The sequence below is a fragment of the Onychomys torridus genome, chromosome 14 (genome assembly GCF_903995425.1).
Source record: "Onychomys torridus chromosome 14, mOncTor1.1, whole genome shotgun sequence".
NCBI lineage: Eukaryota > Metazoa > Chordata > Mammalia > Rodentia > Cricetidae > Onychomys > Onychomys torridus.
The window spans coordinates 66,069,780-66,083,241 of NC_050456.1; the positions used below are offsets into that span (position 1 = coordinate 66,069,780).

The window sequence follows — 13,462 nt, forward strand, 5'->3', positions numbered from 1 at the left end:
CAGATGGTTGTGAGCCACCATGTGGTTGCTGGGAATTGAACTCAGGACCTCTGGAAGAGCAACCAGTGCTCTTAACCTCTGAGCTATCTCTCCAGCCCTTAAGGACATTTTCTAACAGTGGTTCACAACTGCAGAAATGAATACTACTAGTAGCTTCTACAGGAAATCCACTTAAAATAATTCAATTTTTTATATCAGTATCATTTCTCTTATCTAACTTTAAACTCTATTATTACCTTTCATCAACTGATGGCTCCTTTTGCTGCAAATGAGGCTTGACTCCCAGCATTGGGCGAATATTAGTTGATAAGGCTCTGATGGTGTAACTAATTTCATTCTCTCTCGTCACATCACTGTCATAGCCTAGCATCAAAATAGAAATGTTACTAAGTGATAATAAGGTGATCAATTACATTCTTATAAATTAAACCTCTTTTAACAGTATGAAATAAATTATTAAAGTCACATTACTAAATATGCTACTAGAAAAATTTATGTGAAAACTATTTAATAATACATAATGATATCTACTAATTATCACTAATTGTACATTGCTACAAGTTACAAAGATGAGTTTGATCACCTCATTTTTAGTAAAAATATTATGTACATAAGTGCATAATTTTACCAGTATGTATCTTCAGCTGTTAAGTGTGGATGATTAAATTATTCATCCTGTGTTTTTATAATTATTGATATTACTGGCATATTAAGAAAATAAAAATTACCTTAAAATATAAAGCTCAATAACATAAAGGCTTTTAACAGCACTTAAAATATTATTGGCTGCCTTATAGATAGTGACTATCTAAGTAATCCATACAGGCCAGTTATAAATCACAAAAACAATTTTGTTGTAAAACTGACTCAAACACTAATAACACAATTGTTCAAACGCTATTATTATTTATTTTTAACTTCTGTAGTTTAAATCAGTAGAGCTATTTTTTCTATATTTTTGTTAAAATGTTTAAAAATGATATACCTCCATCTTCTTCAGAATCTATATCAGACTCTTCACTATCACAAGACTTCTTTTCTCGATAGCTCTCCATTTCATTTGTCCATACCATTAAAGACATATCTGCACCTCCCAGGGTAACCAGCATGCTGTCGTCATAAGTCCAGCGAACATTTGTGACATGTGTGCTATGAGCCACATACTTCTTAAACTTTGCAAATTTTCCCTGGAAGTAAAACAAATTCAAACATTCTTTCTGAATTCTAGCACTGAAACTTTTGTTTTTAAAGTTTATATATATATATATATATATATATATATATATATGTATATGTATATATAATATGTACACACACACAATCATATGTCACTTCAATTCACTGTACTTTCTTTGATACGTACTACATACACATAGTTTGTCTCTTTCTTTTGTCCTCCGGTATTTCACACCTACTAAGTAGGCAATAGGTACTCTACTATAGAACTACATTCTCCAGAACTGTATTTCCCTTTTCAATACCAAGAGAATTCTTAAGTTATAGACCTAGGAAAGATTAGTTATGCAAGTAAATTTGAGATCAATAAACTATAAGCAGGTTTTAAGTGAACATCTTTTCAAAGTTGTTAAAATAAAGTTTATTAAATAAAAAAAGCATAGGTGTCAGGGAGGTGGTTCAGCAGGTAAAGATGCTTGCTGCCAAGTCTGAGGTGAATGTGACCTCTAGAAGCGGTACTGGAGAAGGGGAGAACCAACTTCAGCAAATATCTTCAGACCTCCATGTGCCATGGCACACACATGCTCACACACAGACATACATGTGTACATATACACCCCCCACCCCCCCACATTCAAATAAATTTTTAAAAATGTGAAAACCATAAATAATTAAAGTAAGTAAAACATAGTGAGTAACAAAATCAGTGAGTTCTCTAGGGGAAAAAGACAACGAAAATTAGAGGGCTGGTGAGAACTTGTGGCCAAGCCTGGTGACTGGAGTTGAATTCTCACAAGCACTTGGTGGAAGGAGAGAACCGTCTCTCCAAGCTGTCTTCTGGTTTCCATATGCATGCAGGCCATGAGGCACATATGCTCCTCCCCACAAATAAATGTAATAAAGATCCTTTTTTTAAGTTAGGGAGGAGGAATCTGTCTCCAAAGCATAGAGTTTCTCTAAGATTGTGTGCTTCTTGCTACAAGAAGCTCTCCCTTCCTCTCCTCCCTTCTCCCATCAGGGATCAAACAGGCTGTGTAAGCTCCATACTATGATCGAAATCCCCAGGTCTGAGATGTTTATTTGAATGCCTGAGTTCCCAATAAGAAGTTTTAAACCTATATTTTCATTTCAGTGAGCATCTAAAAAAATGCTAATATGGGCAGCTGAGGTTACCATGAACTAAATACCATGATATTATTTTAACATCCCACTTCAAATTCTGTTTATGTTCATATTGATGCTAGATTACAATATATAACTTAATATATGGTAGTTAGGAAGTAAATGCACTTGTACTATATATACAAGTTTTATTTTTGTAGTAAGCAGAGCCTGATGTTTTACAGTAGTGTAAACAGAGGTTAGTAAAAAAATGAATTGAAAATCAAACAACACAGCCTAGGTTATGGAGCACTGTAAAGAATCTGTACTATCTGGTTACAGAAAAAAAATTGTCACATTAAGTCAGTGTTATTTAATTTTATTGAAATATTTAATATTTAATTGCCTTATTTTCTAATATAAAACCTATATTTATAAAGCTTATATTGACTCCTAATGATCTATATTTAAGTTATATCTATACTTATAATTAATTATAAAATTAATTTAATAGTGGCTAAAGAAATGTTAAGGGAAGGATATTTGTATATTTAATAATGAAAACCACTATACAATATACCATATAAAACAAGGCACTATATAATACATAACATACAAACCAAGCCACAGTTTAGTAAACTATAATACTTATTTTAGATAAAAGCTATAAATATGATGCCAAGAATAGGAAACACAATTCCAAACCTCTGGTGATATAACATTACTTACTATGTATGCATTATTAATATTAAAACAATGAAATTTATATTACCTTCACCATTTTCATTACAATGATCATTAGATAAGTTAAAGGAAAACACATACTTTAGCTGGGTATCTAAACAGCTTCACGAATCCCAAATCATCCCCTGTGGCTAGGACCATTTTGTCACTGGTGAGACAAGAGGCAGTTACATCTGTGACTTCTCCAATTATTGGCCAAATCCCCTCACAACATAAACCAAGTACACTTGTCCATGATGCCCAACTAATTTTTTCCACCTAAAAATATAAAAACATGCTGTAAGTTTCTAATAGTTAATATGGCAAGTCTGAACATTTCTCTATCACTGTATAAGATATAACAGGAAAACTGCTAAATCCTTGGTTGGTTTTATAGTTCCTCAGCCCCACCACCCTCAGAGAATTGAATTACAACATAGTATTATTCAGGACATACTTGCTATGTACATACTATGTGTCCTAGCTGCTGAGCAACAGTGATAAGTAAAACTGATTCTTCCTACAGATGAGCCAAAACAATGCTTACTATGCATCTAAGTCTCTTTTAATGTATCTTAAACATATTTTCCAATCAGTTTAGAAATTAAGAACTCTGAGAGACTCTTTCTTTATTAAGCCCCTTTCACATTAAATTTGCTGAGCCTCTCTTCCTAGGTCATGCCAAATTAGTGATATTATCAGACACAAAAATTGAGAATAATACTCTTTCCTTCTTCCCTCCCCCTCTCTCACCCTCATGCATACCTGCCAGAACAAACATCTTAGGTACACAGTCTTCAAAAGATGTCATACACACAGTACTTCAAAGGAGATGGCACATCCTCTATTATCTGGGGATGCTTCTTGTCCTTTTAGGACAGTGATTTAAGTGCAGCTAAGTATACAAGTTCTTATATTCCTTTTATTTTCTTTTTTGACACAGGGTCTCACTGTGTAAACCTTGACCAGCCTAGAACTGTAGCCCAGGCTGGCCTTGAATTTATAGAGATCCACCTACCTCTACCTCCCTAGGGGTGGGATTAAAGGTATTATGCACCACCAGGCTTGGATTCCTTGTTTTAAAAAGTCTCTTTCCTTTACCCATCTAGGTATCTATGTAGCCCAGTAAAACAAACCCACCCACAGACCTATCCAAACTATGTGAGAATAAATGGTCATCACACTAGCTAGATGACAGGAAGGAGGCCTCAGTTTTCCAACCAATGTCAATCATAGAAACATCACTACAAGCATCACCATCTTCCTACCTCCACACTGGGGATAGTTTGTTTTTTTCCTCTGGGAGCTTCAAAGAATAGCTGCTCTTTAGCACCAGTGTTGACCTGTAAAAGCTTTCCTTAAAAGAAAAAAATTAAAGTTACAGATATATTAAACACATAAATACAAATATCGTGAGTCTGAACTGAAATTCTCAGAAAGAAAACAAAACATAACAAGTGATACACATCTCTTAGGCAGATCAGAACTTGTGTAATTCTCTAGGGGGAGTGGGAATTTTCTGATCTGGAGACAAGCTATCATGGGTTAGCTTTAGTCCCCTAAGTAGTCATTTACCACTCACCTTTGCATGTGACCTAGTATGCTTGCAACTATTAATTAGGTAAGTCCTTTTAGAACATTCAGAGCCCTAGCTTCCACCAACCCAAAGACTAATGCTTGCAGCCAGCTGAGGCCTTAAACAGAGCTTCCTCTCTGCATAACCCATCTACCTTGTCTACACACCAATGTATTTTTTAAATGTCTTGATTTATAACTTTTCTTGCTTTTTGATTATGAAAATTTCATATAAGTGTTACTACCTTGGAACATGGTATTTGGGGAACCCAAGTCTGTGTTCCTAGGCCATGGTCACTCATCTTTGGCTTCAGAATAAGCAATCTCTTATGCTCTATGAAGTGTCAGCTATGTTTCCATGGATATTTATTTGCATTTTTATAGGAAAACTTAAGTTTAAGGCCTGTATTTTGAGCCATTCAAAAGGCTGAGACTAGGGCAGTGGACTCACAAGTTCAAGGACTACCTGGACTACAGGGTGAATTCAAGGCAAACCTGTGGGATTAAGTGAGACCCTGTCTGAAATTAAAAAATCAGAAATGGGGTAGGGACAAAGCTCAGTGTTTGAGCATTTGACTAGCATATGCAAGGCCCTAGGTCAGCTTCCTCTATAGTGAATATATTAACATCATTGCATTCTCTTAGTTCCCATATAATTAAATAATTTCATTCATAAAAAGGCTTATTTTTATGTTGGCAGATAGATAAAAACTATTTTAGTTGCTATGCACATTAAAAAGAAACTTGATGCCAAGCAGTGGTGGCGCATGCCTTTAATCCCAGCACTCGGAGGGGCAGAGGCAGGCAGATCTCTGAGTTGGAGGCCAGCCTGGTCTACAGAGTGAGATCCAGGACAGGCACCAAAACTGCACAGAGAAACTCTATCTTGAAAAAAACAAGAAAAAAAGAAAAAGAAAAAAAAGAATCTTGAAACAATTTTTTTGTTAAAATTGCTTCCAATTTTTTAAAAGTACAAGTGAACTATTTAAGGATATGTGAGAAGTCTTAAGTTATAATAAGAAAATTTACAAAATTGAAAATGTGAGATATCCTTTAAAATGAGGGAATTTAAAATATTTAACATTTGTCCAAAATTTTCAAAGCATTATATACTATGCATTCTGCAAAGAAGTACTCATTGAATACTATGCCATAAGGTTACAATGATTTTTAGAAAACATATAGTATATTTAGTAATGGAAGAAGTACTTTTAAAATCTTCACTAACATTTCTATTTCCAAATTTGAAATGTGTGAAACTCACCTGACAAAAATCAGGACATTATGGATAAATTTCTTTCTCGTATAAAATTTAATTACTTTAAAATTAACACCTTCTTAACATCTACTGTACGCTCATCTGAAAGCCATTAGAGGAACTACTGAAAAGTCTAAACTTCTGTAGTGTTTACCGTGGACTGAACCATGTCTGTTCCTCTAAAGATCTGCACCAGAGCACAGGCAGCTCTGTCAACATTAAGTCACGCACAGTCTTACCTCTGGTGTCCCAGTCAATGTGGGTGATGTGGCTGGTAGCTCCTTTGCATGTTCCCACTCGTTTGCTACTCACCACATTGTATATATCTATAAAGCTGTCATGGGACGCCACAGCTAGGTATTTCCCAGAACCTACAACAGAAACATTTGCTTGGCATTTCCGACCTGTGGGAGGCGTTTTTAACTCCACAACTACAGGTAACTTAACTTATCTTTTGGGGGAAATCTTAAGTGTCTCATAAGTTACATTATAATCAGACATAAATGTTGATATCAAATGACAATCGATTTCTTCAAGAATATTAATAAAAATGAAGTACATTTTCTTACTATACACATTAGTTCAGTGGACAGAAAATTCTAAAGAGTCATGTATGATCCAACTTTAATACAATCAATCTTTCCAAAAAAATCTTGCTAAGTTTGAAGGGAAATGGACATAAATCAACATAAGAAATTTTGTCTTATCATTAGTAATTCCTACATCATAGTTGGCTCTGTGGTAGACAATGAATCAAAGAAATTGGTGACCTAAAGTTATGCAATTTCAAAAGCATTGCTATATCAAAAGGTAGTTATCTGGCCACTTTGATTTACAAACATGAAAACAAAAGTCCACCTAAGCGTCATGGCCCCAAGTCATTTGGGAAATTAGTGGCATTAGGATTAAGATTAAACAAAACATTTGTACCTGCCAAACACAGGGCTTTCATACCTCACCCTGCTGCCCAATCAAAAACTAAAACTCTGGGGCTGAAGAGGTGGTGAGTAGTAAGAGTGCTTGCAATGAAAACATGAGGATTTAAGTCTGGATCTTCACACCCATGTGAAAAGCTGGGCATGGCTATACCCTGTGACCCCAACACAGTTGGAGATAGAGACAGGAGTACTGTTACTTGCCACGTAACCCTGCTTCAGTAAAGGACTTTGTCGTAATGAACTAAAGTGGATGATGATTGAGCAGGACACCTAACTCTGTCTTCTACTAGTATACACACAACACATGCAAATATACCACAACACACACACACACACACACACACACACACACACACACACACACACACACACACAGAGTGACAGACACAGAGAGAAAGAAACAGTATGGCCTGAGGTAAAGTAAGTTAGAAAATTATTACACACTGATACATTTACTCACTGCTAGACTGGTGCTAAGAATCAAATACAATTCAATGCCATCTCACCAGGTGAAAACTGGATATCTGAAATAATATCTTTTCTGTGGTGGAAGGACACAAGATCCTCTAGAGTATCTGCATTTGCCATTAAGAAGCTTCCATCATTGAGACCTACAGCTAAGGCTTTTCCATCAGGGGAAAAGCAGCAGCACCTCCCACCTGAAAGAGAAGGAAAGCATCAGGGAATTTCTTGTCACATACACATGTTTAGAGTATGTGCTTTAAGGACCTCTAATTACACAGAGAAACCTGTATTTATTATGGCCTCAAATAAACACAAAAAAGAAGTCAAGAAATTCTGCTGAAACAAACTAGCTTCTGACCTTAACAAAAACGTAGTTATTTCACTTAACACAAAGGTGAAGAAAAAGAAAGAGAAATTTTAACTAATAAAAAGCCAAAGACCTAAGTGAAGATTGGGGTTGAGAGTGGGAGGCAAAGCCCTCTTTGTAAAAATGCTTCAGATATTAAAAAAGGATACTAGGCAATTATTAGGTTAAGCTAGGAAGATTTGTTTCAAAACTATATGTGAGTAATAGTAATACATATTGATGATGTTACTATTCATTTCAAAAGGGACCAGGCTATACTGATAAACAAAGAGATAATAATGGGCTTATCCTAACAGCAAGATATATGGCAAGCATAGGCAAAACTCTAAAGCTTTCAGTACTAGTATGTAATCTGAGGGAGGAGTGAGGCTGTTACAGAATGAAAAGTCAGACTGAACTGGGAATAAGTAATCATCTAATTATCAAGCATACATTGGTAATGAAGAAATCTAGGAACAATGGCTGCAACTTAAGAGTCAAGAGACAGTGATGACCTAGAGTGAGGCGGCAGCAGTGAAGGAACAGGAATGGGCCAGTACAGAGACAGACCTGGTAGGACTTGAGTAAGGGCCATGGAGTAAGAGAAAAAGACCAAGTCCAGATCCAACAGTCATGTCATTTACTGAGATGAGTACATGTGTTACGTATCCCTTCAGTTAAGGGTGCCTAGAAGAAACTCAATGGAAGACATGATGAAAGCCATCTGCCATATATTAACACTTGTCGGGGGACAAGCTAGAGGCACAAACAGGGAGGTGACAGTATGCAGGTGGTGATTATAAACACAAATCTGGACAGAATTTGTCATTTATTACCAGCCAACCCCAAATCCATTCTTCTTTTCCATGCTATAATCTTAAAGCTGAAACCTGTAGATACTTTTGCTTTGTCAGCCAACTTGAGTTTGGCCAAGAACGGTACTGTGGCAGGAAAGCCATTAATGAGAGACTCTACAGATAATGCAGTCATCTCCTTTGGGAACTTTCCACAAGCTTTGTCTAGGAACCCCAAACTGCTACTTGACATGACAGAGCTGAAACCTATTATCCTATGACCTAAGCCTCTGGCCAAGACTGTGCTGGTTAGTTTGTCAACTAGACACAAGCTAGAGTCATCTGAGGAGAGGGAACTTCAGCTGAGAAGATGCTACCATCAGACTGGCCTGTGTGCAAGCCTGTGGGGCATTTTCTTGACTGATGATTGACATGGGGAGCCCAAACCACTGTAGGTGGTGCCAGCCCTGAGCAGGTAGTTCTGGGGTGTGTAAGAAAGCAGGCTGAGGAAGCCAGGAGGAGCAAGTCAGTAAGCAGCACTCCTCCATGGATCTTGCTTCAGTCCTTGCCCTAACTATCCTTCCTGATGGACCCCAGCAGTGAGCAGAAATAACCTTTTTTTCCTCTCAAGGTTGCTTTTGGTCATGGTCTTTATCACAGTAACAAAAACCAGACTAGGACAAGAACTGAATTTGATTGGTCAGGACTGCTCTTATTTACTTGACTATGATTTGCATGGCCAAAATTGTACAACTGGAAATTGCATGCACATGGGGCTCATATAATCCCCAACACTGCATAGCAGTCAATGTGGACTGCCCTCCTTTTACATGATATGAATTACATGCCAGGAAACTGCTCACAAAGCAGCTCAATCCAACCACACAAGGACTTTAAACTGCAGACATCTTCCCACAGCTTTATACTGCAGATAGTATTCTAGTTTCTGCCCAGTGTGCTACCCTTCCCGAATATTCAATACACTATTCTTCCCATTGCATAATTCCTTCTCCACTAGTGGAGTCCCTGATCCACTACCACAGGGAAACTGCAAAGCCAAAACTCAAAAAAGGGACTTTGCTTCTTTCTTCTAGAGCAGTGGGGCCAGCAGATGGATTTATAGGGACTGAGGTGGAGCTTGGATGACTGTGCTATCACAGCAAAAGCTTTCCTAGACTGGCCATGGTCCACACTCTGGGAAAGTCCTTCACCACTGGCAGGAGGTACAGGTGTAGTGGCATCACGACCCTCTCCTCAAAGGAGATGAAGATTTCTCCTGAGGAGGCCGGTGCTTCTTCCTGTTCATTCCTTTGTCATTGGACACTGTCCTTACAGAGCATCTGCTTTTTTCACTCTCTCCTTTAGACTCTCCAGAATCCTCTCTATGCCTTTTAATAAATAACTGCCTTTTAATAGTTATCATTTTGTAACCTTTGACCTGAGCAGTCTGAGTCCTTGCCCATGAAATGCTAGTAGTTGAAAGCACACACAAGCACCACAATTAGCCAAGTTATCTCCTGCTGCTGACTGTGATGACTGTCTACTTAAGGCCTGGGGGAGCCCAAGTGGCTGCTGCCTCTGAACACTGTGCTGCTGCTGATTACAAGAAAGGTGATGTGCAAGAGATTCTGAACACATGAATCATTTATAGAGAGAAGTAACCAGCTCAGGTCTTAAGTGTTCAGTACTATCTGGAATTATTAAAGTTCCCATAGCAAGTAATCTAATTATAGTAACTTAAGCAGTTGTCACAAATACTACCAGGTTATCCCAGTACTAAGGACAGAGGCAGGTGGATGGATCTCTGTGAACCTGAGGCTGGCCTAATCTATACAGAGTTTGAGGCCAGCTAGGAAGACATAGTGAGATTTTGTCTCAGAAAAGGTTCACATATATCCCTTTCAAATTAGGAAAACCAACTTCCTCTCTTTAACTAATGCTGAATAAAATAAAGATAACTAGTCAAGAATATTTAAACCCAAAGTATAGAATCACGAGTTCTGCCTATAATCTAATGCAAAGAAGTACTCCTAACTGGCAGACAATTTTTCAATATTAACACAAAATAAAAGGTCACAAACTCAGGAAGCATAAAGCAGGATGGATCCAAGTAATTCCAGATACATGTCCAATGCTGCTAACTACAGAACTGTAAGGAAAAGCATAAGAGAGCAGCAGAATCTGAATAATACCATCTACACCAAGAGTTCCAGAAGCAATTACTAGAATTCAAAACTGAGTCAACTAACAAGATAAGTTCATACTACAGGACCAGTTAGGGCAATACTTGGCTCCAATTGGTATTACATTGTTAAAGAGAAGTTAACCAACAGTAATAAAACTTAATAAACTCACCCTGCCTTGAACCTCCCCCATGACCCTGCCCTTGGAATGTCATGAGTTCAGCCCAAGGAAAATGAGGGAATTTCTAATAATCCTTTACAAGAGATAATCTATGGCTATTTGTGAGTATCATAAGATTGTGATAGCTTAATTTTTGTTGAAGTCTGGAAGCCTCTTACCCTTTTTCAGTTTCCGGACTGCCAACATACAATGACTAGGAGAAAGATCCCATATTCTTAAGGTTTTATCATCACTTACAGTAGCGCAGATGGGCAGGTAAGGATGTGTGGCCAAACCCCACACCTCTCCTTCCATGTGTCCCTATAAAGAAAACACAGTTAATCTCAGCATAATCTGAAAATACATGAATTAGATGAGGAGCTCCATAGACACACTCACCAGTGAAACTGATAAAGAGAGATCCAAATTCAGTAAAGACCAGAAGAGGGAACCAGATCTCATTACAGGTGGTTGTGAGCCACCATCTGGGTACTGGGAATTGAACTCAAGACCAGTGTTCTTAACCTCTGAGCCATCTCTCTCGGCCCCCAACACAAACTCTTGCAACCGAGAACACTTGGGTTTGTCCCCAACTCCTGGTTGGAGGGCCAGCTCCCCAGGACGGGCAGCATATCAGTTTTTCATCCCGAACCAGCTGCATGTTGGAGGATAAATGCTTGATGTGCACAGCTGACAAGTGGAAGTTCCTTTTTACCCAGTCCCTATTCCAGATGTCAAATCCACCTTGAGTGCAGTGCTACTGAGAACAATGAAGCCCCACTAGAACTCAAGAAGACGTGGGGTCACTGTCTCTTCTCCCACTCTATGCATTTACTTCCTAAAGCCTGCAAGACTCAGAGGGCTTCTCCCCTTATACTCAACTCCAGAGGACCCACAGGCCTTCTCCTATGCTCATACTCAACTCCAGAAGACCCAGAGGCCTTCTCCTGTGCTCAGACTCAACTCCAGAAGACCCAAAGGCCTTCTCCCCTTATACTCAACTCCAGAAGACCCAAAGGCCTTCTCCTGTCCTCATACTCAATTCCAAAGACCTGACTCTGAGATTTTTGTCTCTGGGCAAACTGACTGGTCTATGTTTTCAATTAACATAGCATCTGAGTTTCCAAACTTGTCCCAATTCCCTTTCATCACAGCCTCCACTGTTCTTGAGAACACATTTAGAGATGATTGTTTTCTTCATTCTGCTGTAAAGTCAGTTTCTTTAAGAAGAGATTAGGAGCTTTTTTTTCTGGCTTTCTTCTTAAACCATGATGCACTAATTCCCAAATCATTTTATAAAGCCTGATACCACAACCAGATAAGAAAAATACAAAGCAATAACCCTTCTAAGCAGGAGTACTAAAATCTTCTATGATATATTAGCAAACAGAATCCATCACATGTAAAAACAATTATACACTGCAACCAGGAAACCTCAAAATCAGTTAATGTAATAAGTATGACAAGAATGAAAATGAAAACACCATGAGCATCTTAATAAACATAGAAAAAGCATTAGACAAACCCCTCCTGGCCTATAATTTAAATTACTTAATAAATTAGAAATTAAACCATGATTCCTCATCTTGGTAAAGAGCATTTGTGAAAAATCTACAGTTTCATTATGAAAAACCTTCATGCCTATACTACCATTATCCAGGAAGCTGAGGCAGGATAGCTGCAAATTCAAGGCCAGCCTAATCTACATAGTGAGTTCCAGGCAAGCCAGGACAATCTACAAAACTGTCTCAACATAAGAAAGGAAGGAAAGGGCACAGGAAAGAAGGGAGGGAACAAAGAAGGAAAAGAGGGAGGGGGAGGGAAGCAGAGACAGAGGGAGGGAAGTAGGGAGGGATGGAGAAAGGGAGTATCCTATAGTTAACATCATACTTAATGGTGGAAAGCTTAAAGCTCTCCTTAGACCAGAAACAAAAGCTGTAACACCTGTTCTTACTGCTCATAGTCAATGTTACACTGGGAGTTTTAGCTAGGACAAGCAGCCAAGAAAAGGAAGTAGCAGCCACCCAGAACTGAGGGTGAATCAGATGACATGATCTTGCACATAAAACATGGTAAAGAGTCTACTGCAACACTGTTAGAATAAATTAAATCAGCAAGTCTATAGGCCAAAAGTTCCCATTCACAGGATGTATACAAAATCAACTGCACTATATACTAGCAAAGAATGATCTGAAAATAAAATTAGAAAATACTGTTTAAAATAGCATCAAAAAACAGAAAAAAGCTTAACCAACTAAGACTGTACAGTGAAAAGCACAGAACCTTGCTCATGGTAATTTAGGGATCTTAGTGACCAAAGAGCTATTTCGTGTTCATGAAAACCTGACCCCATTAGGACAGGTCCCCAAACTGATCACAGACAGCACTGCCACAAAGACTGCTGTCTTTAACACCCTGTTAGGATACACATTCCCATACTCCTTAGTTACTATAATTCTGTGTTTTCTGTATTTACGTCACTGAGAGTGTCTCAACACTTTCTTCCTTATTCTTATTTCTCCTCTAGGTACCCTTTAAAAAGCAGATTTTGTTTAAAAAAAATCTTATCAAAGTATGGATAATAAGATCTCATATCTTTATTAAAATTACATAATACTCTTATTGCGGGTCTTCCCCATTTTAACTATAACATCACTTGTTATTGGAGTAACCACTGAGAAGGATCAGACAGTGATGGTGTATGCCCCACACCTGACGACCTGAGTTTGACCCCTAGACCCCA

General features: G+C 38.0%; 1 protein-coding gene across 6 annotated transcripts in view; it reads right to left on the minus strand.

The window, feature by feature from the left end:
• Eml5 (EMAP like 5) overlaps window positions 1–13,462 on the minus strand; it is a 115,653-nt gene that overhangs the window by 30,715 nt on the left and 71,476 nt on the right. For 5 of the 6 annotated variants that reach the window (XM_036205766.1, XM_036205764.1, XM_036205763.1 and 2 more), the window contains exons 21-27: window positions 10,899–11,040; window positions 7,278–7,430; window positions 6,073–6,204; window positions 4,269–4,357; window positions 3,103–3,279; window positions 986–1,187; window positions 237–363 (exon numbers count right to left, since the gene is read on the minus strand). In XM_036205766.1, coding sequence (XP_036061659.1) covers window positions 237–363; window positions 986–1,187; window positions 3,103–3,279; window positions 4,269–4,357; window positions 6,073–6,204; window positions 7,278–7,430; window positions 10,899–11,040 — 1,022 coding nt within the window. Of the gene's footprint in view, window positions 1–236; window positions 364–985; window positions 1,188–3,102; window positions 3,280–4,268; window positions 4,358–6,072; window positions 6,205–7,277; window positions 7,431–10,898; window positions 11,041–13,462 lie in introns of those variants that run through there. The other variant, XM_036205769.1, reaches the window with a different exon arrangement.